Source organism: Anomalospiza imberbis, chromosome 18 (assembly GCF_031753505.1).
Source record: "Anomalospiza imberbis isolate Cuckoo-Finch-1a 21T00152 chromosome 18, ASM3175350v1, whole genome shotgun sequence".
Lineage (NCBI taxonomy): Eukaryota > Metazoa > Chordata > Aves > Passeriformes > Viduidae > Anomalospiza > Anomalospiza imberbis.
In genome coordinates this window covers 3,545,646-3,569,383 of record NC_089698.1, presented here as the reverse complement: position 1 = coordinate 3,569,383, position 23,738 = coordinate 3,545,646, and the positions used below count along the sequence as shown (strand labels likewise).

Sequence of the window (23,738 nt, the reverse complement as noted above, 5' to 3'; positions counted from 1 at the left end):
AAGTTCCCTTCCAACTCAAACCATTCTGGAATTCTGTGGCTGGCAGAAGAGTCACGTGCTGCGCCAGGACCATCCCTATGGCTCCTCTGCAAAGGTCACGGCTGAAGGCATCTCATCATCAGGACAGGTTCCACAGCACCCAGGACTTGCCTCTCCCAGGGTCCTCAAGCCACCCCAGAGGTCCTGCACAGACCCCAATGATGAGCAGGTTTTGGGGGTCAGCTCACAGTTTGTGCCCATCCCAGCATTTTCCTCAGCAGTTGCCTCCATATCGCTGGCCCTGGCACATGCCATGGATTTCCTTTCTTGGCTGGGGAAGGGCAGTGACCTTGCCACAGCTTCTGCCTCGTGTGTGCCAAATCAAAGCTATAAAAAGGGAGAAAAGTTCAGCTGAAAAATACAGCTCACCTTTTTATAGAAGAATATGGGATCTGATACACTGCAGTTGAAACCCTTCCAAAAAGCCAGGTGGGACTTTTTTTTTCTCTCTCTCTATATATATATATCTAAACAAAACCATTTCTTTCTTAAAAAAAAAAAAAGGGGAAAAAAAAGAGAAAAGGAAAAAAAAAGGAACTCTGGCAACTATCCCACACCAAGAAAGACATTTAATTGAAGCCGCACAAAAGGCAGTCGGTCTAACCAGCAACTGCACTTCTATCGCCTCCAGACAGCCTGACGCACAGATTCACAGCTGAGGATGAATGTCAGCTGTCAGGTCCCTAAGGCTCTGCTGTGACCTACATGCTACTGAGAAAAAAACACCCAACACTTGTTTGCGGTTGTGTTGGGAGAAGTGACAAAGGGAGTATGGCTTGGCAGAGGGGATGGCACCCAGTGGGGGCTGGAGTGAGGCAAAGCCCCTCTCCTGAGGAGCTTGTGGTGTGAATCCATTGGTGCATGGAATCACCCAGGAGCAGCTTTCATGGTCCCCTCTTCATCCCCTGTTAGAAAAGTTAAATTCACAGCAGGAACTCTGCAGGGAAGAAAAAAGGTGGTGGAAAAGGACTGGAAGAGGAGCCTGAGGGTTGGAGACCAACAAGGTTTTGGCCATCAGTGAAGAATGTAGAGAAAGAAGTGCGAAGGTGAAAGGGGATTCTCTGACCTCCAGCAGGTTTCTCCATCCCTGGAGATGTTCCTTCACCCTCAGAGACTTGTGATTCAGGCTGAACTACCCGGGAAGAAATGGCTTTGTTGAGAAAAATGCTCTGTTACAGTTATCATCAGACAACTTTGGGCAGGCACAAAATTTCATAAACTACTTTCCTTCTAAAATTCTGCCTCATGGTCTCAAAATCCACTTTTCCTCTTCCTGCACAACAGGAAGGGACCTGTCCCTGCATCACCTTGCATGTGTAGGCTCAACGAGAGTGTTGGGATCATTGGCCTGATCCTTGTAGGGAATGCGGAGGGTCTCATGGGGTGTCTCTTCCCTGCTTGGATGGGAATTCAGAAATGAGATGTCATGGCACATTTGAAGCCTAAATGCATCCTGGAATCATCAAAGCTGTTCTGCCTGTGAGGTGAACACTTCCTCTAATCTCAATTTTGCTTTCTAAATGGAAGGAATGGACTGCTGGTGTCCACAGCCATTCACTCCAAGACAGAAGTTTAACATCAGCCATCTGTTTCCGTCTGGCTGACCCGGAGCTGATGCGATGCTGAGATCTCACCCAACCCCAGTCCTGCCCTGGGCTGAATCTCACCCACAAATACACAGGGGATTCTTCCTGCGAACACAGAATCTGCTTTGAAACTGCAAAAAAAATCACGTGGAGCAAAACATGGAGATAAAGAACAGGAAAATGGAGTTCCAGCAGAGCAAAGACTGGAACAAAAGGGGCAAGTTTCCAAGGCTCCCTTTTCCCTCTGACTGTCCTGCCTCACCTGCTGCCTCACAGTTACGTGTGCAGGAGGCATTGACGTAAAAAGCTGATTTATTGCCTAAAACCCCACCATTGTGCACTCTGTCATTCGCAGCACTTGGATTTATCACCACGTCCAGACCAAAACACTTGTGATTCATCAGCAAAGGCACCAGGCTGGAGAGCGGCGTGGGAGAGAGCCTGGCTTCATCGCTTTGGATCTGTCTCTGCTGCAGCCCTGAGATGGGATTGCAGCTCCCAGGGTTGTGTTTGCTGTAAGGCAGCACCCAAAGCACCATGGGTGCCATGAAGAGCCTTGCCCACCTTTCTCTTGGGTCCAGCCCAAGTTTTCCCTCTCTGCTGCTGGGCTAAGCCCCAATGTCCACGGCGTTCCAGATGTTTGCTTGGATGAAGCTGCCCATGGTCCAGAGGAAAGACCCTCCCAGGAGAAAGAGGGTTTCCTCAAGTTGCTTAAGGCATCCTCTGGATGTGGGCGCAGGTTTTTGAGCCAAGAACACAGCTCAGCTCAACTTGAGCAGGGGATTTCAGTGAGTTTAATCCGTTTTATACATGCTCCCTCAACTGGCTAATTACTGCTAATTACATAGGCTTGAACTCTGGTCACGCTCTCTTGGGAGAAGCTGCTCCTATGTGCCCAGGAAAGCTGGCATGGGACCACATCTGCTGCCACAAGACAGCTGTGACCAAGGCAGTACTCACAGAATGGCCTGGACACCAGGACCTGAGCAATGCTGGTGGCAGAGGATGGGTTCCAAGGGGATGCCAGGGCAGAGATGCCCCAGCAGCTCACAGTGGTGTGCCCAAAATGCAAGGACAAACCAGAAGAGAATCCAGGGATCAAAGGTGATTCCAGCCACAGATCCCTCTGAATCCTCTCACACCAATTTTGGCGCAGTGTTACGTAAGAGCAGCCCAGCTCCTGAAAATCTGCCAGGCTGGCGAGCGGAGAGCAGCAAGGAGGAGGTAAGAATAAAAACAAATAAATAAGAATACATGGCAGCTACCTCTACAATGGATCACGTTTCCAAATGCTGCATATGAGCAGAAATCCCAGGTGTCCAAGAGCTGCCAATGGGATTGTTCTGGAATTTCAGGAGTGTAAAGGAAAGCAAAATCTGGATCAGCAAAGCAACTGCCCTCTGGACACTTGTTACCTGCCCCTGGGAAGGCTTTGATGCACCAGCCTCCAGGCACATGCAGATGGGATTTGCCACATATTTCACCTGCATTTCCATGGGAAAAGGCATGAATGAATGAATTAGGGATCTCTGGGGTGCATGGGAAGTCTCTGTCTTGCTCCTGCATCTCGTGTTCAGTGGTGTGTCTCCCACTGGCAGAGGCACAGCAGACATTTGACCAATAGCAAATCAGCAGACTTTCATCCTATTTCCACTTTCCCGCTCCCTTGACAGCCCTCCTGATGCTGCTTTTTCATGGGTTTTAATTAGAGAAGCAGCTCAGCCATGAAGCTGGGCTGAGATCAGAGGCCGTGTCCCAGGCTGCAATCGTGCATCTCTGGCCAGTGCAATGAGGAACATCCACGATGCGCTGCCTTCGAGCCACGTGAGGCTGCAGCTGCACAGAAATGTCCCACTTTGAGCAGCGAAGTGGGAGTTTGAGTGGCTTCTCCTTGTTTTGCAAGGTCTGCTTACATCCCTCTGTGCCACCACATCCAGGTGAGCTGTGCTGAGAGTTACCGATGCTGCAAAGGGAAAGTTGTGCTCACCCCACCACAAACAAGCTGGAAAAGGGGCAAAAACCCCTTTGCTGGCTGTACAGCACTGGCTGCTGTCTGTGTTTTTCCCTTTCCCCTCAGACAACAGCTCAGCTGAGCCCTGTGAAACCCACAAGAGCTTTCCAGGGAGTTATGCAACTCCCTTTGGCGGAGCAAAGGGATTCCTGAAGAAGAGGGGAAGACGGGGCTCCACTCGGTGCCAAAGCAGCATCAACTGATCCGCCACGGCTGCTCTCCACTTAAAGTAGGACAAAGCCTCCTTTGGAGCTGTTTCTCCTCTTTCTCCAAGCAGCAGAGCAGATGATGGCCATGCTTTGCCCAGGGATGCTCAGCCATGGACAGGACACATCAAAATGGCTCTTGTGCCTCATCTCGGAGCTTTAAAAGTCAGATTGATCTGAGAAATTCATCAAGAGTGTGGAATATGCTGGGTTTTCCTAATCCAAAGAGCTGCAGCAGGAAAAATCCTAGAGTGGTCACTGCTATATTAGGAAAAAGGGGACTTAAGACATTTTTATATGAGAAGGATTTTATTGGTAGTATTTTTGTGAGTATGAACCTTCCAAAACTCACCAATAGAATATTTTCCCATTTGAAAGTACCTTTCACCAGAAACCCATGTAGTACGTCAACTTCTAATAAATAAATTTTTAAAAACCCACTAGGAGGGGAGGAATGGCAAGTCGTATTTCTCCCATGTCAAAATTACCTGTCTCAAAATTTTCTGAGCTGAATTTATCTTTGGTATCAAAAATGGGATTTTAACAAGCTTGAGATGGACTTGCCATTGGTGTTGGCAGCTTTTGGAGGGGAGGTTTCGGATGGAGACCAGTTGCTAAGACTGGGAAACCATCATCTTGGTGGAAATCAAGGCCTGGCTCTGGTGTGCATGGTACACCTGTGAGAAGAGTGTAAGGAAGTCTCCAGCAGGAATCCTGCTGCTGGCTGGCTGGGAATGAGGTCTCATTCAGTTTCTGCGCAAGGTTTGAGTCCTTGGAGAGCCCCAAGGTGAAGCTGGAAGCTCAGGAGCAGCTGCCAGCCCCGAGCTCCTCGCCAGGTTCCACGCAGAAACACGCAGGATCCACAAGTTTTGTTGCTGGAGGGAGATCGAGGCACTGTGTGTTTTGTAAATAAAACATGACACTAAGAAAACTCCTGCCTGTGCGTCATCCGCTCCCTTTGGAACAGGACACGGACCCTTCCATCTCCAGATCAGCCTCACAGCTTGCTCCAGCTGCTTCTCTTTTGTCTGACAAATCAGCACCACCCACCCCCAAAACCCTGCTGTAATTTGGGGGTTAGCAAAATATTTCAGGCATGAAAAGCAAGAGGTGTGCGTGAGGCTTTATCTCAATTGTAACACCAGGCAAGCTGGGTGCAAACAGTAGGAGTTATGAAAACATTGGAATCCTGGCTGTGGAGCAAGTCAGGAAAAATAACACCTGACCTACAAGTCACCCATTCTTGTTTTAGCAGTGTTTGGAGAGCCCGTGTAGATCTTTGTTTGAAATGTACACAAACACACTGAATTTCATGGGCTTAGCAAATATGTAATCTAAAAGTGTGGGTGCCTCACATTTCTCAGGATCTGCCTACAAACAGGGATAAATCAGGGAATATTTAATTATTTTTTGCACATATATACACATGTATGTTTGTGTACACGGTGTAAATATGTATTATATTGTACTCACAGTATATGCATGTGTATGCATATATATATTTATATATATGTACAGAACAATACTGAAATCCTATTTTTCTCTATATGTAGGTGGGTATTATATGTATAATTTATATATTCTTAAACTTAACCAGATTATGAGCAACGATACAATAATAAAGCAACATTTGCAAGGGAGAGCAAGGACAAATCAGTGGGGAAAGGTGTTTTACACAGAGGTTTCCAAGGAATGAGACCAAAGTGGTGATTTGTGGAATTTCAAGGAGGGGAAGGAGGAAAAGACCCAGAGGTCTCAGAGCCATGAGCTGTGAGTGATTTGTGCTGAACAAATCGTTCATCACCATATATTTAGCTAGTAGGAAAGTCGGAAAAGAATTGTAGACAAATTGAAAGAAGGGGTGGAGTTGTTGGTATATGAAGCGTGAGCTTCAAAATTATGGAGTGTTTCAAGCCCATGTGCAGAATTTAAGGACAAAGGGATTTCCCTGACTGTTCCCTCTCTGGAAATAAATCTGTTCCTCCTCTAGAAATAAATCATTGTTGTGAGCAACACCAGAGAACAAAACAGTTTCACGATATTTATAATGCCTTGGATGGGTCCTTTTTCTAATCAGGGTGTGGGGCAAGCCTGGTTATTTCCTGCAGAGAAAAGCTACCTTATTAAAAAGATAATTTTGTGGTGGCATTTTAATATAACTCTGGCTCTCCACTGAGTTGACTGATAAGAAAGGGTCCTTTTTTTGTGAGAATGAGAAAGACCCTGAGCAAAACTCCAGCCCCCTCCAAACAGGACACCAAGCACTGGCAGCTGCTGTTGAGATTTGGAGCTGGAACAAGGCGAGTTGGTTATAAAGGTGATGACGAGGCCTTTACAGATTCACCTTTATCTGTCATTTCTCTTCTCTCCTCCCGGCTACACCTCTTTTTACAAGAATTATCAGTGCTCTGGACCTTGCCTGATATGCTTCAGCAAGTGAGACAGATTCTTTGCCCTGACCTTGTTTTCAAGGGCGGGTTCTGTCCTTTCAAAAGTATGGAGTTTCCAGGTGAATTCCCAAGTACATCGCCGGGGTTGCACCTGGGTTGCTAAGCTCTTCCCCTCCATCCCATTTCTCAGAGAGTTAACAGGAGTGAAAAGGACTCAACACCCCACTAAAGGTGCTCAGATCCCCAAAGGACTTGTCCCTGGAGAGAAGGTAACAGCTGAAGGGTGAGATGAGATGAAGATATTTCCAGAAATGAAAACAAGGCCAGGAAGGCTCCTCTGGAAACACAGGACCAATTTTCCTTGTTAAATAATTCAGCTAAGTCCAAGAGAACAACTCGCCCTGCAGAATTAGGAAGGATTTGAAAGAGAAAGAAAGCATTCGGTGCAGGAGCCAGAGGGGGCCGTTCCCCGAGAAGGTGCAGCACAAAAATAGATGTAAATCTGCAAAGGCTGTCACGTTGAAGTAAATCTGAAGTAACTCTATTGTTTTCCATGGGGTTACTTTGGGTTTACACCAGCGTGACTAAGATTAGCATATCAGCTTGGGCGTGCTCCATGCGATAAGTGTTCGCTCGGGGAAGCGGAGTGTTGAGGCTGCTCTTGCAAGGGGCCGGAGCCTGTGTTTCGGGTAGACTCTGCATCCTCTTATCTCCTTCCCCCCGCAGACCTGAGGTGTGCTGAGACTGCAAGTCCTTTGCTTTATCACCCGCACGAATCCGAACTCTGCTCCGGCCGCACCACGGCAATGAGCTGCAATGAAAATTGTATAACTGCCGGCAGGAGGAATCCGACAGGATAGTGGGAGCAATCCACCCAGGGACGGGAGGGGAGGAGGAAAGAGCTCAACACAGCCAGCCCTGCAAATTAAAGTAGGAGTAAATAAAGCAATTAAAAAATATTCAACTCAAGGTACAGACGGAATGGTGGGGAAGGCTCGCACAGCCCGTCTCCTGGACAAACACCATCCAGTTTATGAGCACAGCCTCACATAAGTGCTTGTAAGCACGCTGTAGCTACAAATAGAATAAAATAATAAAAGTGTGAAATAAACAGCGAGATGCTTTTGAATGAGGAGGTTAATTCCTTCATCTGCAAGGACTTGAAAGTGCTGCATGTTTGTTTCTTGAAGGATTTGCAGGTGCAGAGCCACGTGTCTGAAAGTGCTCTGGAGCTGAGGAGCTGCTCAGGACACCTTGCCTCGACCCGTGAGGCAGAGGTGGCTCAGCGTAGGGTGAAGGACATCACGGCTGTGCTCCCCCAACCCTGAAGTGGCCCCAGAATCCCAGATGAAGCCACCATCTGCCTCACATGTGGGTGTGAGGGGCCATGACCGCAGTGGGGGGATGACGTGAGGGCCATGGTGGCCCCTTACTGCTCCCCGCAGATCCCGGTCTGCAAGAACGCCACAGGGTACAGACCTTTCTCCACAGAAAGGGTGATTAGACATTGGAACGGGCTGCACAGGGACATGGTGGAGTCCCCGTCCCTCAAGGAACGACTGAATGTGACACTTGGTGCCATGGTCTAGGTGACATAATGGTGTTCAGTTATAGGCTGGACTCGACGATCCCGGAGGTCTTTTCCATCCTAATGGATTCTGCGAGTCTGCGACCGCCAACACTAGTTCCGCCGCTCTGAGACTGTCGCGACACCGGGAGGCGGCACCTCCGCACTACTTCCCGTCCCGGGAGCGGCAGGATCCCGTCAGCCGAGCCGCATCACCCCGCCCGCGCTTCCCGCCCGGCCTATAAAGGGTTTCCGACGGGCCGCGTCGCGCCCGTAGTATCCGTGCGCCAGGCGAGCCCGCTGAGGGGACGGCGGCCATTTTGTTCAGTGCTGGCTCTGTGCTGAGGGGGCGGGGGGGGCAGAGAGAGCGAGGGAAGGCGCGGAGCAGGAAAGGGCAAAAACGAGACGGAACGAGGAGCGCAGTCGGGCCGGCCAAGCCGCGAGCGGAGCGGCGGGGAGGGCTCCGCCCGGCCGCTGAGAGGCGATGGCGGATATAGACAAGCTCAACATCGACAGCATCATCCAACGGCTGCTGGAGGGTGAGGGTCGGGGACAGCGCGGTTGAGGGGCGGGGGGGCGGCGGGGCCGATGCGCCGCGTCCCGCCTGCCCGGCGGGGTCTGAGGGGGCACTAAAATGGAGGGGCGAGAGGCGCTTTGTCTGCCTGGGGTCGCCGCCGCCGCCTCCCCGCCTGGCTCGGCCCCGCAAGCCCCAACTTTCCCCTCAGCCCGTGTGCGTTTCCGAGGCATTTCTGCCTTTTGATCCCCCCGGTGCAATGCTGGGACCAGCCGGCTGCCCCCTTCTCCTCCCCTGCAGTTCTAAGGTGATGCTTAATCTAGTCCTGTGTTCGACTGAGGGGATGCTTAATCTAGTAGTATTTTGTAGGAAGGGCATTTAAAAAGCCTGGGGTGTTCTCTTGCCTTTCGCGCATACACATGGGATCAGTGCATGGCTGGGTAGTCGCGGGGCTCTGGGAATAAGACTCAGCGTGTTTAAAGAGTGTTGAGGCAGCTTTTCAGCAAGTCGGGAGGAGACTGTCGTGGGTTTCAGTGTATGCTGGCTTTAGCTTTGATTAGCCGCATGCATTAAAGCTGCCACAGGATTTTGGCTCTTAATTCGTAACATATGGTGGGATTTTAGGTGTGAATAGAGGGTTGGGGTTTGGTGTTTCAGACAGTCTGAAAAAGGGCTTATTGTCTGCTATTGTTGGTGCTTTGGGGTGAAAAGAGTTGCCTGGGAGTTTGTAAATCAAAGGAAAACCTGGAAGTTGCAGGGGGTGTCTCCAGCATCATCCTTTCGCTTGCAGGGATCAGCACTGGACTGGGATTGACTGTTTTTAGGGCAAAAGACTGAGAAGTTGCCAGTGACAAATTCTCTTTCAGGCATCAAAGAAAAACATAATTATTCAGAGAAGGAAGCTATCCTGATCCAGCCTCACTTCATGCGTGTCAGGGCAGCATCTCATCTGGACTTACTCTTGAAAAGCTTGGTCAGGGATTTAACTTTCTACCATTTGGCACAAAGTCAGCTGAGATGTTGCCGAGAAAAATGATGAAGAAATGTCTTTTCTTACACACTTTCCTTCTTACAGGATTTTGCTTGTGTAATGCTTAGATAGCAAAAGGTCAGGCAGAGGAACAGAAATTCTACTCTAGAAAATTGGAGTTTAAAAAATCCTGTAGATGAATTATGGGATTATTGAATAAGTAAAAGTAAATGGGGTTTTTCCTCTGATCCGGTTTGGCTTTTGCCTGTTACCAATTTAAACTGCCCTGGTTTCAATTATTTAAAGACTTCCCTTCATAAAGTTAGACCAGGATTTTCCTGAAAATCCAGTAATACAACTTGTAAATGTCAGGTCTCGTGTGTCATATGTTTGGTGACATATTAATACATGCTCAGTTGAATTGCACTCATTAGCTATAGTTCTTACTGATTTCCCTTAGTGTAACTAATGCAATATTTTCAAAGTGTAAAGTTTAATTTTTAAAAGCATGGATTAGACCTTTCCTAGAAAGAAATGCAAGTGATTTCTCTGGTTAAAGTTTCAAAAGGTAGTAAGATGTACTATGTCAATGTGTTCTGCTCTTGCTCAGTTTATATCAGCATTAAATGGTTGGAGCAGATAAGAGTTCATGAATCAGGCTTCAGAAGGTTTGCTGACATATTTTAAGAGGTGCTTCATGCAATTACAGAAGTTACCTAAGGTTGCATCAGCTGCCAGAACTGAAATTAATTTTTTTCCCTTTATTAATACTGCAGCTGGGATTTTGGATTCCTTGAGGCGATGATTGTCTTTCAATATTTAAAACAATTACTGGTGTTAGTAACCTATGCCAGTGCTTTATTTGTTGATTATTAAATGTCTGTTCTAAATGTCTTTGCCAGACAGAGAGTAATGACTGACCTTTGTGAGTGTCGTTTTTACACTTTTTTTTTCCTAAAACATGGCTGCATTTCAGCACACACTGCATTTTAGATTTAGATCAAAGAAATTATTGGTTTTCAGTGCAGTTCTGGTAGAACAAGTGCATAATGTTAGTTACAGAAAGTGTGGTGTGCCCCTGAGCTCTGTGTCAATACCCCTTCAGACAAGGCTGCACACAGATTAAAATCATACTCAGGCATGAAAACACTGCAAAATCTGCTTTAATAATCAGCTCACAAACTGAATTGCCCAAATCCTTGTGCAAGCTGTAATTTTAGAGCAATTTGGTATTTCATTATAGCTCTCTTTAAACTTTAAATACTTAGACGTTTTTATAGCAGTTAACTTTAGGTGATTTTGCTACTAAAATTTAAAGAGTATGAGCAGGGAGCTTAGCCCTTTCTAAAGGTAACAAACCCCAGTACTAATGAAATACTGGATGCAATACTGGAAATCAGTGGGCAGGTACAGTTAGGTATTTGTTTTATCATGTGCCTTAGCATTGCCCTGTTGGAAGAAGCAGTGAATTGATTCTAATGGTTGAGGTAAAGTGAAGGGTGAATAATAAATTATTCTTGCTTTTGTCCTTAATACAGAGCATTAATAATGTATTTGTGAGGGATTTTAGTTGCTTTCTATCCTGACTCCTCTGCTCAACTGACATTATTCCTACTTTTCCCCCAAATAGTGATGTTCTCCCACCCACATTAGGCTATTTAGGTGAAATTATTAGCTTGTACTTTAAAAGGCCTGGAAATATATACTTCAGCTCTCATTCTAAGGTAAATATTTGAAGAGTCTTCCTTGCTCCAGTTGTTTATAGTACAGAACCATTTGGCATTGAGATGTCACAAAAAAAACATTTTTCAGTAGCATTGTTCTCAACCTTGGAAAGCCATTCAGGGAAAACAGTGAAAATACTGGCTTTTTTTGCTGTAATTGAATTCATATTTTCTCCCTTCTTTACTGATGAGGGTTGTGTCCTGCTAGGAGCAATTTCCTGAGTACAGCTTGTCTGACTTTGCCAGTTCTGGTAACTGTAATATGCACAAGAATGAGACTTGCAAAGTGTAGTAAGTAACAGTATCCTTCACTGAGTTTTGAAATGTTTTTAAGTATCCTTGATATTGGATAAAAGCTTAAATATTGATGGAACTAATTCACCTTCCTGAGGAATAAGAGGGGTCAAACATGAGAGCAAATTTTGCCCCTTCTAGCAGGGGGTACTGAAGGCAGCAAGTGCAGCTGTGTGTGCTGAGTCAAAAATGCCAGCAGACAAGAAGATGCAAAAAAATTCCTTGTAAGATAAATCAGTGGCACCTGTATGGTCTTGGAAAGGGTTCCAGGAAATGGCAGAATTCCTGCTTGCCTCAGGGAAGAATGAGTGACAAATCCTGAGACTCCCTGAGTGTGAGCGTGGCTTCCTTTCTGTGTCATGTCAGATGGGCTTCCTATAACTTGAGCCCCTTATCCATTTCCTTCATCTCGTGTGCTGACAGCTTTTGCAGATAAGTAGGGTCTGTTTTGGAGCTCACAGTCACCTATTTAGAAAACAGGATTGAAGAGTATTAGTCTTACCATGGTAACAATAAATAATGGGTAAAATAACAATTTCAGCATACCTGAGTGACCCAAGTTGAAATGTGTGTCTGCAGATCTCTCCTGTGCTGCATCCTCTGCAGGCACTGTTAAGGGAGAATTGAATAATGAATGGAGGCTACTTTGGATAAAGCCACATGAGGCTACAATGGTGGTAGCCATTCTGAAAACTGAAATCCTGGCTAGTGCACTAAAATCTGCAAAAAGACTCTTGAATCCTTAAACATTTCTGTTTATACACCCACAGATTTCTATTCCCAGTAAAGCCTGTTGTAGAGATGTCAAGGAGATATTCTCTCTTAATTTGTTTTAAATGGGGAAAGATTATCATCTACTTATTAAAAATAGTTGAGCTAAAGAGCATGGATAAGATTTTGCTCACCACAGAGAAGATGTTTTCTCACAAATGCAGTCCTATAATTTTTTTTCACCTTTCTGCTAAGTACAGCATTAATTGGGTCTGCAGGGCTGCTTGCCCTTTGGCTTCATATACTGGGGTAAGAGTGATTCTCAGAGATGTTAATCTGAAATGTCACATTTACTCATGGATGAGTTGGGATGCTGTGATGAAGTTTCTCATGGACAAGCAACACTTTTTGACCTCAAACCATATCATTTTCCCTAGTTTGTGTAGCTTGATGTTAATTGTTTCCTGCTGTGGTGCAGCAGTTGCTAAGAGTAGGAAATAGAAACTCTTAGTTCCAAAGACCAGCATTAGATTCTTATCAATGCCATGAATTCAAATAAGTCTGTGAAATTTTTTGCCTGTTGCCCGGTCAGAGAAGTGGAGGAATTTGTCCCCTCTGTTTGTGAGCAGTGTGAGTACCTGTTGCTCCTCACCTGTCTGCAGTGTGGAAATACCTTACAAGATGAAAAACTTGTAGTCATGCAGAATCTTCCATTTGATAACACTGCTGTGAACTTTTGACATACTGGAGAGCAGAAGAGAACTTTTCAGAGCCTTGTGCACTGAGGAGATGCTTTTCCATTCCAGTTTTGAATTTGAAGAGATCTGATCAAAGCTGGTAGTGCCTGCAGTAAAGTAAAACCTTTTTTACATCAACCACTTTCAAGTTATTTATTCCCTTTGTGCCTGTGGTGCAAAACTGACTGTGAAACTGTCATTGGGAACTGCTAAAAATTAGATTAAAAACCAACCTGCAGTATTTTTGGAAATGTCACTATGATTGCAGACATCTTAACGTAAAACATGGTGAAACTGAGAGACTTGTTTAATAAGCCAGAAAAATGAACTGACCTGTAGATAGACTATTTTTCTTAAAACACTTTCTGTAGGAGAACTTGATTCTCACACTTCAGTTGACAGTATTTCAGCTGCTTCTTGTAATGCAATACTGAATGGAAATGAGATGTTTGGATCACTGCAATTTCTGGCATTTTTGAACTTCTTGCTATTTTTGACTACTTCTCTAAGTATCTGTCCCTTTCATATTAACCTTGACTGACGTAAAGGACTGTGTGGCACCAAAGCAAGGATTGGAAAATGCTGGGGTGGGTTGGGATGTGGGAGTCTGTTGTACTCTGTATGCATATGGTCTCAGACTGTTGTACATTCTGGATCCCCCCAGCTCCTGACCCATTTATCCCTCCCAGGGAAATGTAGAATAAATTCTCAATGTCAGGCAGTGTTCTGACTCCTGGCAGCTGCAGCTACACTTTGTACTTGCTGTTTGCTTGCTCCAGAATGACTGGGTGCCTCAAGTTCTTGCTCTTCTTCCTATTCCTTCTTTTCCCCCTCTGCTGGGCACCTGTCATACTGCTCTGTTTATAGTACACTCATTTTAGAGTTGGTATCTTCTTGTTTCCATCAGTTTCTCCCTGTCTTGGAAGTCAAAGATAATTTTAATAGTGGACCCTGTGTTCAGAGCAGTACCTCTGCAGAGATCAGCCGGGCTGCAGGGAAGGATTTTTTTCTGTAGTTGTTTCCATCTAGTGGAGAGCTTTTTTTTTTTTCACAACTTCTCATATTTGTACAGTAAGAAAGATTTTACCTGTTAGAAGACTGCCCAGACTGGACACTGAAATTCAGGCTCTAGAGAAATCATTTCTAAGAACAGGAGCATCTCTGCCTAAAGAGGGTGGGAATATTTTGCTGTCTCAAGATGCTGCAGCAGTGTGTTCAGGCACAAATAAAATACCTCTTGAAATGGGCTGAATTTTTTCCCCAAATGATTAATCTTTAGCTTGTTCCACTGTCAGTGCCAGGATGTCATTTCTGAGAGGTTATTTTTTATGCATTGAAAGGGCAAATGTGCCTGTTCAGTACTATTGAGCTGCTCTTTTGACTTCATGACCAAGCTGTCAATTAGTATTATACTGTCTGATCTACACAAGCTGCCTTGTTTTGGTCCAAAGCAGAGAAACAGACTGTAAACACAACGCATTTTTCGTAGTGTTCTATTTTTGTCTTCCTTAGAAGGACTAAGTAACTTGAAGACCCAGAGAAACCTTTTAAAAAGTCATTAAGACCGAATATCCTGCATGTCTGTGCCAGCTCTTTCATTGTGGATGAGAAAATCCTTGCACTGAAAATACAGATTGCTCAAACCAAAATGCACTTCTTCATTTTTGATTCTTCTGAAGCCAAACCCACTTTTGTTTTCCCAGCTTTTTAGGGCATGCAGGTTAATGTCACAAGAAATTGAACAAACTTTTCTCTTCTGTGCAGGTTCCATGTTGGACAAAGCAGTGAAAATGTCACTGGCAGGCAGAGCTGAACCACATTTTCTTGTTCTTTCATCCATGGCATCTGTCCTAGGGAGTTTGGGAAGTGTAACAAAACATCATTTCATTTTGTCAAGGTTTTCTACAGGCAGGTGACTAAAACTGTGTGAGGATTATACCAGTTCAATAAAAATGTATTGGAAAAACCTAGAAAACCTGTGTCTGAAACAGTGCTCAGATCTTCATTTAATCTTGAGCAAAAATGAGTGCACATGCTTTATTCATGAGCTTCAGTGACTCAGTGCATTGCATAGTCTTTATAATATTTTGTACTTTTTAATTTATGGATGTGAAGTACAGGGTTTGGTTTTAACAATTTCTAAGAAGACCAAATCGTGGCAAATTAGATTTTTGGCTTCACAGAAAACTAAATACAAGTATTTTGTATTATCTAAAAAAAAAAAAAAAAGGTGAATTGTAAAATCTATGATTGAGTGACCATCAGTTTTATATTTACAATTCAGCCAGTTTATCACTTAATTTTAAAAATTGCTGTTGTTTATTGCTTCTGGATATTTGGCATTTTGAATAACTTGCTTGTTGCTCAAGAGTCTTTGGAAAATTACTGTATGGATGAAAAAATTACTGCATGGATGAAAAGCCTCATTTGTGATAAACTGCTGTGACAAAGATTTAACTTCCATTTACATGCTTCATTACTTCTGAGATTTTAATGAAAGACATGAAGTGCAGTGGTAAATTCCAGTGTTGGCATGTAATGTCAGTGGTGAGTGATAACATGCGGGCAGTGAGGAACAGAGGAGCAGGTAAAGCCTGAAAGAGAACACTGTTAAAGGCATGGCTTTTGACCTGTAGTAATGCCACTGTGAGCATTCATTGTAGTCTGAGCTCGAGTTTCATTTTGGAGCTTGTTTGGGGAAAGGTGGTGTGGTTTAGGGCACTGCCAGTGGTTCTGCAGGGCAGAACCTGCCGGGGTGCAGGGAAGGAATATTGCTGTGGCAGCAGCACCGCGAGTGCTGGCAGAGATCACATCCAATGTCACGGATTTCATGGCTGTTACGCAGTCATTATCTTATTCAAGTGCATGCTCACTGAGCAGTGTTTTCTGTGCTTGATCAGAGGCCTGTGGAAAAGTCAGGAGCTTCTGTGCTAGTGAGAAATTGGAACACAACTGTTTTTTGTTCTTGCTGTTCTTAAAACTTGCCTCGAGCACCCCCAGCCTTTCCCACTGACTGCAGTTCTCACTTGGCTCCATACAGCGCAAGGCCCACAGTGATGGCAGAGATTTGAGTCATCTGGAGCTTTCAGATTTCTCACTCGGAGGTGAAACAGTAGCAAAGGAATTAGACTGAAGTCTTAGCTACTAAGCTAACTTAGCTACTAAGTTATTCACGACTTCAGGAAGATAATACTGCATAGATTCTTGTGTTTGAAAGGATTCAGGTTTGTTGCTTGCTTTTTTTGCAGTTAGACCAGACCTTTTTGGATAAGGGCATAGAATCTTCAATCTCAATGCCATAGAGTTGCTCACAGTAAGTCACCTAACCTGGCAGCCTTAGCAGTGGGGGGATTTTGTTTCTGGAGGTGTTGGCAGAGCATTTCCAGCTGTCTGAGACCCCTGTCCTTGGTGGTTTGGCTTTGCAGTGGCTGAACCAATGGGTTACATTGTAGAAGATGACTGCTGCTCTTACTTCTTTTTTTTTTTTTTTCCTTCAGCCTTATCACTATTCTATGTTGTCACTGGTTTTGACACCAAATAAAAATACAGGCTTCACCTGTAATGGCATACTCATAATTTTTTTTAATCCAGTCTTAACCCTGATAAATGCTGTTTTGTGCAATTTGGGCTGTAGTTACAGCACTGCTGCTGTATAAGTGTCCTTTGTGTTTTTGGGCAACAGAAATACAAGTGTGGGGCTTGTTCAGGTCAGGCTAATGTCCTTGTCCAGAGCAGGAAGGAAAGCTTTAATGGATGTTAAAGGAACAAACTGTCCTGAACTGTTGCAGTGGGGGAGATTGAAGCAGTGATGGAAGGGTGTGAAGGATGAGAGTTGGGAGGGTGAAGTGCTTTGGGGTTGGGAGATTGGTCTCCTACTGGCTTTTACCCTGCTCAAAGGTAGTGATGATGGCAGCTGCTTTGTCATCATGATCCAAAACTATTTCCTTCCTGTTAGTCCTTACCTTCCAGACACGTGTGTATTTTTCTTCCCTGTTTTCCAGCTGCAGTGTAGAACAGGGCAGTGCAAGACTTACTGATGCTGTTGTCTTGTTTAGGTTGGGTGAGGTGATTTGCTGATTTAGGGAAACTGGCACATTTGTTGGTGATTGAGTGGCAGACAGCCTTTGCTCAAGTTCAGACAGCTTCCAGAGATCAAGTACATAACTGCTTCACTAAAAAATAACATGTAAATAGTCACATTGTCCAAGATGGCGTTTATAACTAAATAGTACTAAACTGATGCTATTTAAAATGTGACATTTTCAACAGGGGAAGTGTTGAGACATGAATTCTGTTAAATGAAAGTAAAATACGACTGGAACAGAACACACTTCCCTTTCCCTGGCACTGCCATTTCAGCCCAGCACACCAGTCCTACCCCAGTACCCTCTCATTCAGTGCTGCTCTGGCATTTAGTCAGACTCTTAAAATAACACCAGGGATCTTGCTGCTTTTGATAACTGACTTCTGACTCCTCTTGGCAGTGCGAGGATCAAAACCAGGCAAAAACGTCCAACTTCAAGAGAATGAAATTAGAGGACTGTGCTTGAAATCCAGAGAAATCTTCCTGAGTCAGCCTATTCTACTAGAACTTGAAGCTCCACTGAAAATCTGTGGTGAGTACTGTGAGTTTTGGTTTCATCTTGGGAGAGGTATCAGGTAAATGCAGACCGTAAGCAGAGAACAAGTGCCAGATGCTACTTTCACTTACTAACAGTGAAACTAATAAATAATTGTAGCAAAAGGCAAAATAAAACCCTGCTGGATATATAGGGCAGAGGAGTGGAGAGGGGATAATATATGGGAATTATGTTTGGGACCAAAATAATCCAAACCCAAAAAGCAACTCGTCCAGTTTCACCAGGTTGGGGGAGAGATTCACGTGAAATTTTGGAAAGAAGTTAGCAAATAAATGATGTTTGGCCCAATTGTGACTGAACAAGGGGAAACAATGAGGAACCCCAGTATTTAATGTGCTGCCATGCAAAGCTGAGCAGTGGCTTGGCAGTATTTTAAAATCCTGCTGGAAACTTTTTTTTTTGGTAGTGTTTCTTGGAATTACTTTCTAGTTCGGTTTCACCGTAGTGCATACATGAGTACAGCAGTGCTCATTTTGCACACATGTACATGTCTACTTATGCTAAAAGAATGAAGAATAGCAACATAAAAGCCTCAATAAATGCAATTTTGAAAGCTTCCAGCACATCGTTTTTTTATCCTACTCAAAAACAGATTACTTACTTCAATTTGAAGTCGCTCATTCCATATTTATATTTGGTAGTCTAAAATCACAAGTTAGTGTTCTGGTTGTCAGAAACAAGCCCGTGATTTAAACTAAAGGCAGAAATACCAATTTCATTTTTGATGCAGTTTCCCTGCTAGAATTTGAATTACTGGGTATTTCCAGAAAACACAGTTGGTTTCTTGGAATCTTGATTTTGTTTTATACACACAAATATTTTTGTGTAGCTACCATTGCATAGATGTCAAAATGTGATCATTTTATATACATTAACTGCCATTTTAAGTATGTTATATTTTAAGTATGTTATCTAACTGCAAGCTTTTTTTCTTTCTGAAGCATCTTTGATTTGTACTTTCTCTAGAATCAATCAAAGAATGTAGTGAAGGGTCACTTAAGTGTCCTGTCTGACTCTCCTTGCAGGTGACATCCATGGACAATACTATGACTTGCTCCGACTCTTTGAATATGGGGGTTTTCCACCAGAGAGCAACTACCTGTTCCTTGGTGATTATGTTGACAGAGGAAAACAATCTCTAGAAACAATTTGTCTTCTATTGGCCTACAAAATTAAATACCCAGAGAATTTTTTCCTCCTCCGAGGGAACCACGAATGTGCCAGCATCAATAGAATTTATGGGTTTTATGATGAATGTAAGTACCAGGCATGTGTGCCTCTACTGGGGACAGCACGGTGGCAGTGTTGGATGGCTCCTTCCTCACTTGAAATGCCCTCTGTGCTCTTTAGAGGGGTCCTTGGGCTGTTTTAGAGAGGGGAGTCTGTCCTTCCTCTGGCCCTCTTGGAGTCTGATCTCACACTACAAAGCAGCAACCAAGTGGGTAATTTTATTTGTTGGCTGCTGTGTCAACTAACAATTCTCACTGGTAAAACTCAGAAGGGCATCTAATGAGAGATGGGAGAATTGAATTTGATGTGCACTACAGAGGTTCACTTCTGTTTCATTCATCTGACGATGATATGTACAGATTGTTTGATGGGGGCTGTATGTAGACCTTACCCAAACACAGCAAGTAATTTTGCTGTTGAAGTAGAAGCCAATGTTCCTGTTTCAAAGGATGTGATTTAATCCAGATAATGTAGAGATATTAAATTAATTGTGCATTGAAGCATGTCAGAACTTGTGTGGTGGGACACACTTGGCTTGCAGATGATAAGATCTGCGCTCCATGTCTTGTTCTCCTCCTGTGAGGAAACAAAGATGTGTGGTATTTCAGAGTTGTCTCCTCAGAGATTAATCACAGGCTTAGTCATATATCACAGATATGTTCAGGGTTCGTATCTGGGAGAGTCCCTTTGAAATTCATAAAACTGTGGCGGTTTTGTTTTTCAGTCCTGTTTCATTTTTCAGTCCTGTTTATTTGCCGAAAGTGAGTTTATGTGGTAAAGCAGAATTTTAAAGAAAATCTGCTTTTCAAGAATTGCTGTCTTCCCCTGAAAAAAATGGCAAATGGCAAGATTTTCTGCAATAGATCAAATTCTCCAAGGGATAATTTGCCAAAGCAGAGCTGAGCCTGGAGAGCCTGATTGTCAACTGTTGAACAGACTTATGGTGTCCTTGAAGCTGTGCCATACTGAGAGGCCTTTGCCACTGTCTTTAAACGATAAAATAAGTCAGAAAATATCAATTATGTGTAGGCTCTAATGCTTACTTTTTGCAAGTCTCAGTAAAGTTCAGGCATCTATGTTAGGTTGGTTGTGTTTGTGTTAGAAAAGCACATTGACTGGGTTTTTCTCCCCAATCTCTTCTAGGTAAGAGAAGATACAACATTAAGCTGTGGAAAACCTTCACAGACTGTTTTAACTGTTTACCAATTGCAGCTATTGTGGATGAGAAAATATTCTGCTGTCACGGGGGTGAGTAGCAGTTCCTTAGGTGATGTTTGAGGAACTGGAAAACTCGGTCATGGCAGTTTCGTGTTTACATTGCTGCAGCTTCAAAACATAGGGATTTTTCTCTGCCTTGGCTCACGTGTGAGGAAGGGTTGGGCTCAATGAGTGTCAGTTTTGTGAATCATGGAGCTGGTTCAGACACGATGATCTGCTCTTGCTTTTTCACCAAAGGCACCTTTAATAGCCTCTCCTTTGGACTAGAGAGTCCTTGTAGGGGTTTTTTAGACTTAGATGACCAGGAGTTTGATGTCTGTCCCCAAAACATCTCTTTTCACAGAACCAGAGTGGTTTGGGTTGGAAGGCACCCTTGGGGGATCAGTCAGTAGAATTCTCCCATCGTGGGCAGGGACTCCTGTCTCTAGGTCAGGTTGCTCCAAGCCCTGTATGATCGGATGGGTTTAATTAGTAGAAATTGATTTATGCCACATGATGCAGCTTTTTCTGGTCATAAAATACAGATTGCACCTTAAATGTTTTATCACTTGCGAGTCATTACAGTTGCCCAGGGACCTGCATCAGTGGAAAATGGTACGAGATGGGTTTGATATTTTATTTCATCTTAGTGATTGTCACAGTGAGCATTCCCTGTGATTCCTGGTGTTCATGCCTCTTTTATTTAACAGCTCTTCTATCAGACACTTGCAAAATATTAGTGAGATTATTGTAATCCTGTAAAATATGGAAATGGCATTGCTTTATCTTGCTTCCAGTAAATCTCCTAGAAAGTGACTTCTGTACCAAACGCTTTAAAACAAATGCTGGATTTATAAAACGTCAGTGAATGTCGCCATTGAGCTACGTAAAATGGCAGCGGTGAATCACTTTGAATCCAAGTTATTTTTGTCCTGGATGAATGTCAGTGCTGCAGAGCAAAGCTGGACTAAGCTGAGGCCTGCCTGTGTCTTCCCTGTAACAGGTTTGTCACCAGACCTGCAGTCAATGGAGCAGATCAGACGAATCATGCGCCCCACGGATGTACCGGACCAAGGTCTCCTGTGTGATCTGCTGTGGTCTGACCCTGACAAGGATGTCTTGGGCTGGGGTGAAAATGACAGAGGAGTGTCCTTCACTTTTGGTGCTGAAGTGGTTGCTAAGTTTCTCCATAAACATGATTTGGATCTCATATGTAGAGCTCATCAGGTATTTTCATTTTGTACATTAAACCATAGAATAATTTAGGTTTGGGGGACCTGAGGTGGCCATCTAGTCCAGCCCAGGCCTGTGTCAGCCCAAGGTGCTGAGGGTCTTGTCCAACCAAGTTGTAAATACGTGTGAGGTTCTCTGAATGTGCCCCAGTGTTTAACAGCCCTTATAATGAACATTTTCATATAAACTCTGATTCTCTTGAACAGAGGTTTTCTCAATGTTAATGGACTCTGTTGCTGAGCTGGCTTTTGTGATGCTCCTGTTTCAGTGTAAAAGTTTGAAACTCATGCTCAGTAAACATAGCCAGGTTTTCAGCTGCTGCCTCTGGAAAAGTTGCTCTGCACCTTCTCAGCAGGAAGCTGCCCAGAGTAACACCTCTGCTTTTGTCTCTAAAGGTGGTTGAAGATGGATATGAATTTTTTGCAAAAAGACAGTTGGTAACTCTCTTTTCTGCCCCAAATTACTGTGGAGAATTTGATAACGCGGGTGCCATGATGAGCGTGGATGAAACACTAATGTGCTCTTTCCAGGTACAGTATGTGAAGGTTTTCCCTTCTATTTAGGGAGGTTGTACATTAAATTTGTGCTATTTTGAATCAATGTTTTACTGTTAAATAACAGTAAGACTTGTTTCAAATAGATCTTTATGGCTGTCACATGTAGGCAGGGCAGTGCACTCACACCTTCAAAAACATAACCCTGTTGTGCTGGTTTGAGTAGGGGAACTGTTTTATCCTGGAATTAAATCACCCAGGCAAAGCAGTTGGCTGTCAGCTGCTCCCACTGCTGTGGGCTTTGGAGCAGCTGATCCCACGGCCCAGCCTAGCTCAGAGCAGGAAACACATTGATTTCCTGGCACATTGAGACTTGTCCAGAACCATGCAGTGCCTTTACCAGTGAATTACTGTTTGACTGGAAGACAGCAAAAACTTTTTGCTAAATGACCCCTCTCTTTTCAGATCTTGAAACCTGCAGAGAAGAAGAAGCCCAATTCCAGCAGACCCGTAACACCTCCCAGGGGCATGATCACAAAACAAGCCAAGAAATAGTCACTTTGGCACTGCCTTGTTGGGACTTGTATCATAGTCTATAACCTCCATTTTTAAACCTATCATGTGTGCTGTTCAGCTTGCTCAAAATAGATAATGTGTTTGTGGTTTTCCTTTCCATTTGATGAATGGCATTTGCTGGTTGTAACAGCGAATGAAAGACTTTCCTCCCTCCCAGGAAAAGAGTTTGAAAGTCCCCCTGTGTCAGTGTTCCAGCTGCACACTCCACAGCATCTCCCCCCCAGCCAGGTAACCGCGGGGCTGGCGGGACCCCTACCATGAATAGTGTAAATCTTGTTCTTTAGGATCTGAAGAGGGCACTCGTGTGCTGTGAGAGTAGAGATTGTTCCTGTCAGCGATTACATACTGTTTATACAAACCACTGTGAACTTTTTTTATGTTCAATTTTGTTTTAAAGGGATCGCTTTTATTTTAATGTCTTGTCATGTACACATTAGTTTTATTGCTGTCGACATTAGGAATAACCTTCAACCTTGCCAGCACCACTGGTAGGATGTATATTTAATTCAGACACACATCCCTCTCCGTATACTTCAAATGACAAAGCCATTATTTTAAGTGTTTGTGTCTCCTTCCTGAAGCCAAAGTTCGCTTAGAAACCCGTTTGTACACAACCCCCCTGCCAAGTTGGCCGGGCTTCCCATCCACGCCTTCCTCTCGGAGAGAAAAGGAAGTGCTGGCTGGAAATAGCAAACAGAAAGGCTTGTCCATGCTCAAAGTGAACACGTTTTTGTACAGTTTCCGTGTGTTCAGTGGAGCAGATCCCAGTGCTGAGACAGCAGTCCTGGGGCAGTCACACAAATGGCTCTGGGAGCGATGGAAATGGCTCTGGATCTGCTGGAAGGGGTTTGTGCATTTCAGCATAAAGACTTTGTTCTACAAAGAAACCTAGAAACTCGCTTGATAAGCCAACCAGAGGTGTTGATCTTGATCACCGGTTTATATAAATCTCTCACAGAATCTTGTTTTTTAAAAACTGTTGATCTTTTTTGAACAGATGACAGTGTACAATATCATGTAGTGAAAATCACTTATTAAATGAAGAAATTGTTAAATCTTCTCAGTGTCAGTTTATCACAACATATACACTACTGCTCTCCAAGGGCCTGACGTAGAGAAATAAATTGTTCTGGAAACCCACGGATTCTTGGTTTGGATTTGTGTGAGCTGCAAGAGGTGATTTTGAACAGCAGTGTTGGGTTTAACTCTGGGTCTGGAGCCTCAGGCAGAGGCCCCTCCCAGCCGAGGGGTGCAGCTCCTGCAGCACCGCACGTGGGGCCACTGGTCCTGAGCTGGTGTTTGCCACAGCCCTGCTCAGGTCTGGGCAGCAGCACACGGGCACGGGAGGACGAGTTCAGCTCGGCTCCTGTTCATTGTTCTGTGCACTGAGGGGTTGGCCTTGAGTGCAAGTGCTCTGAGAGGGCTGGAGCTGAGACCAGACCCGTTTCCTCTGGTGTTTAATTAGAGACTGAATTTCTGGTGGAATGGGGAACCTGAGTCCCTTTTATCACTGCTGGCTGTTGGGGCAGTAGGCTCTGTGGGGATGGGTGAGGTGTGTGCCAGCTCCAGGCACTTGGCTCCGGGCCTCCACAGGACCAGCCCGGGGTCCTTCACTGCCG

At 44.4% G+C, this 23,738-nt stretch overlaps 1 protein-coding gene and 2 long non-coding RNA genes across 3 annotated transcripts; 1 reads left to right on the top strand and 2 right to left on the bottom strand.

Annotated features, from left to right (window-relative positions):
• Positions 1-4,355: 4,355 nt before the first annotated feature.
• On the bottom strand, positions 4,356-7,938 carry LOC137484583 (uncharacterized). Its single transcript, XR_011004924.1, has 2 exons — positions 7,712-7,938; positions 4,356-7,150 (listed from the first exon to the last, which is right to left on the bottom strand). It is a non-coding gene; the product is annotated as an uncharacterized lncRNA (long non-coding RNA).
• A 258-nt stretch (positions 7,939-8,196) lies between these two features.
• On the top strand, positions 8,197-23,259 carry PPP1CC (protein phosphatase 1 catalytic subunit gamma). Its single transcript, XM_068208514.1, has 7 exons — positions 8,197-8,338; positions 17,234-17,365; positions 18,415-18,645; positions 19,763-19,867; positions 20,820-21,043; positions 21,445-21,579; positions 22,009-23,259. Exons 1-7 carry the CDS (start codon positions 8,284-8,286, stop codon positions 22,096-22,098), a joined length of 972 nt encoding a protein of 323 aa, XP_068064615.1. The 5' UTR covers positions 8,197-8,283; the 3' UTR covers positions 22,099-23,259.
• Positions 10,664-15,787, bottom strand: LOC137484584 (uncharacterized). The gene is made up of 2 exons (XR_011004925.1): positions 12,665-15,787; positions 10,664-11,766 (listed from the first exon to the last, which is right to left on the bottom strand). It is a non-coding gene; the product is annotated as an uncharacterized lncRNA (long non-coding RNA).
• Positions 23,260-23,738: the final 479 nt, after the last annotated feature.

Bases quoted from the DNA above. Each gene is read 5' to 3' on its own strand.
- PPP1CC (XM_068208514.1), top strand. From the start codon at position 8,284: ATGGCGGATATAGACAAGCTCAACATCGACAGCATCATCCAACGGCTG. The intron at 19,868-20,819 runs GTGAGTAGCAGT...TCCCTGTAACAG, and splicing joins AATATTCTGCTGTCACGGGG to GTTTGTCACCAGACCTGCAG. The intron at 21,580-22,008 runs GTACAGTATGTG...CTCTCTTTTCAG, and splicing joins CACTAATGTGCTCTTTCCAG to ATCTTGAAACCTGCAGAGAA.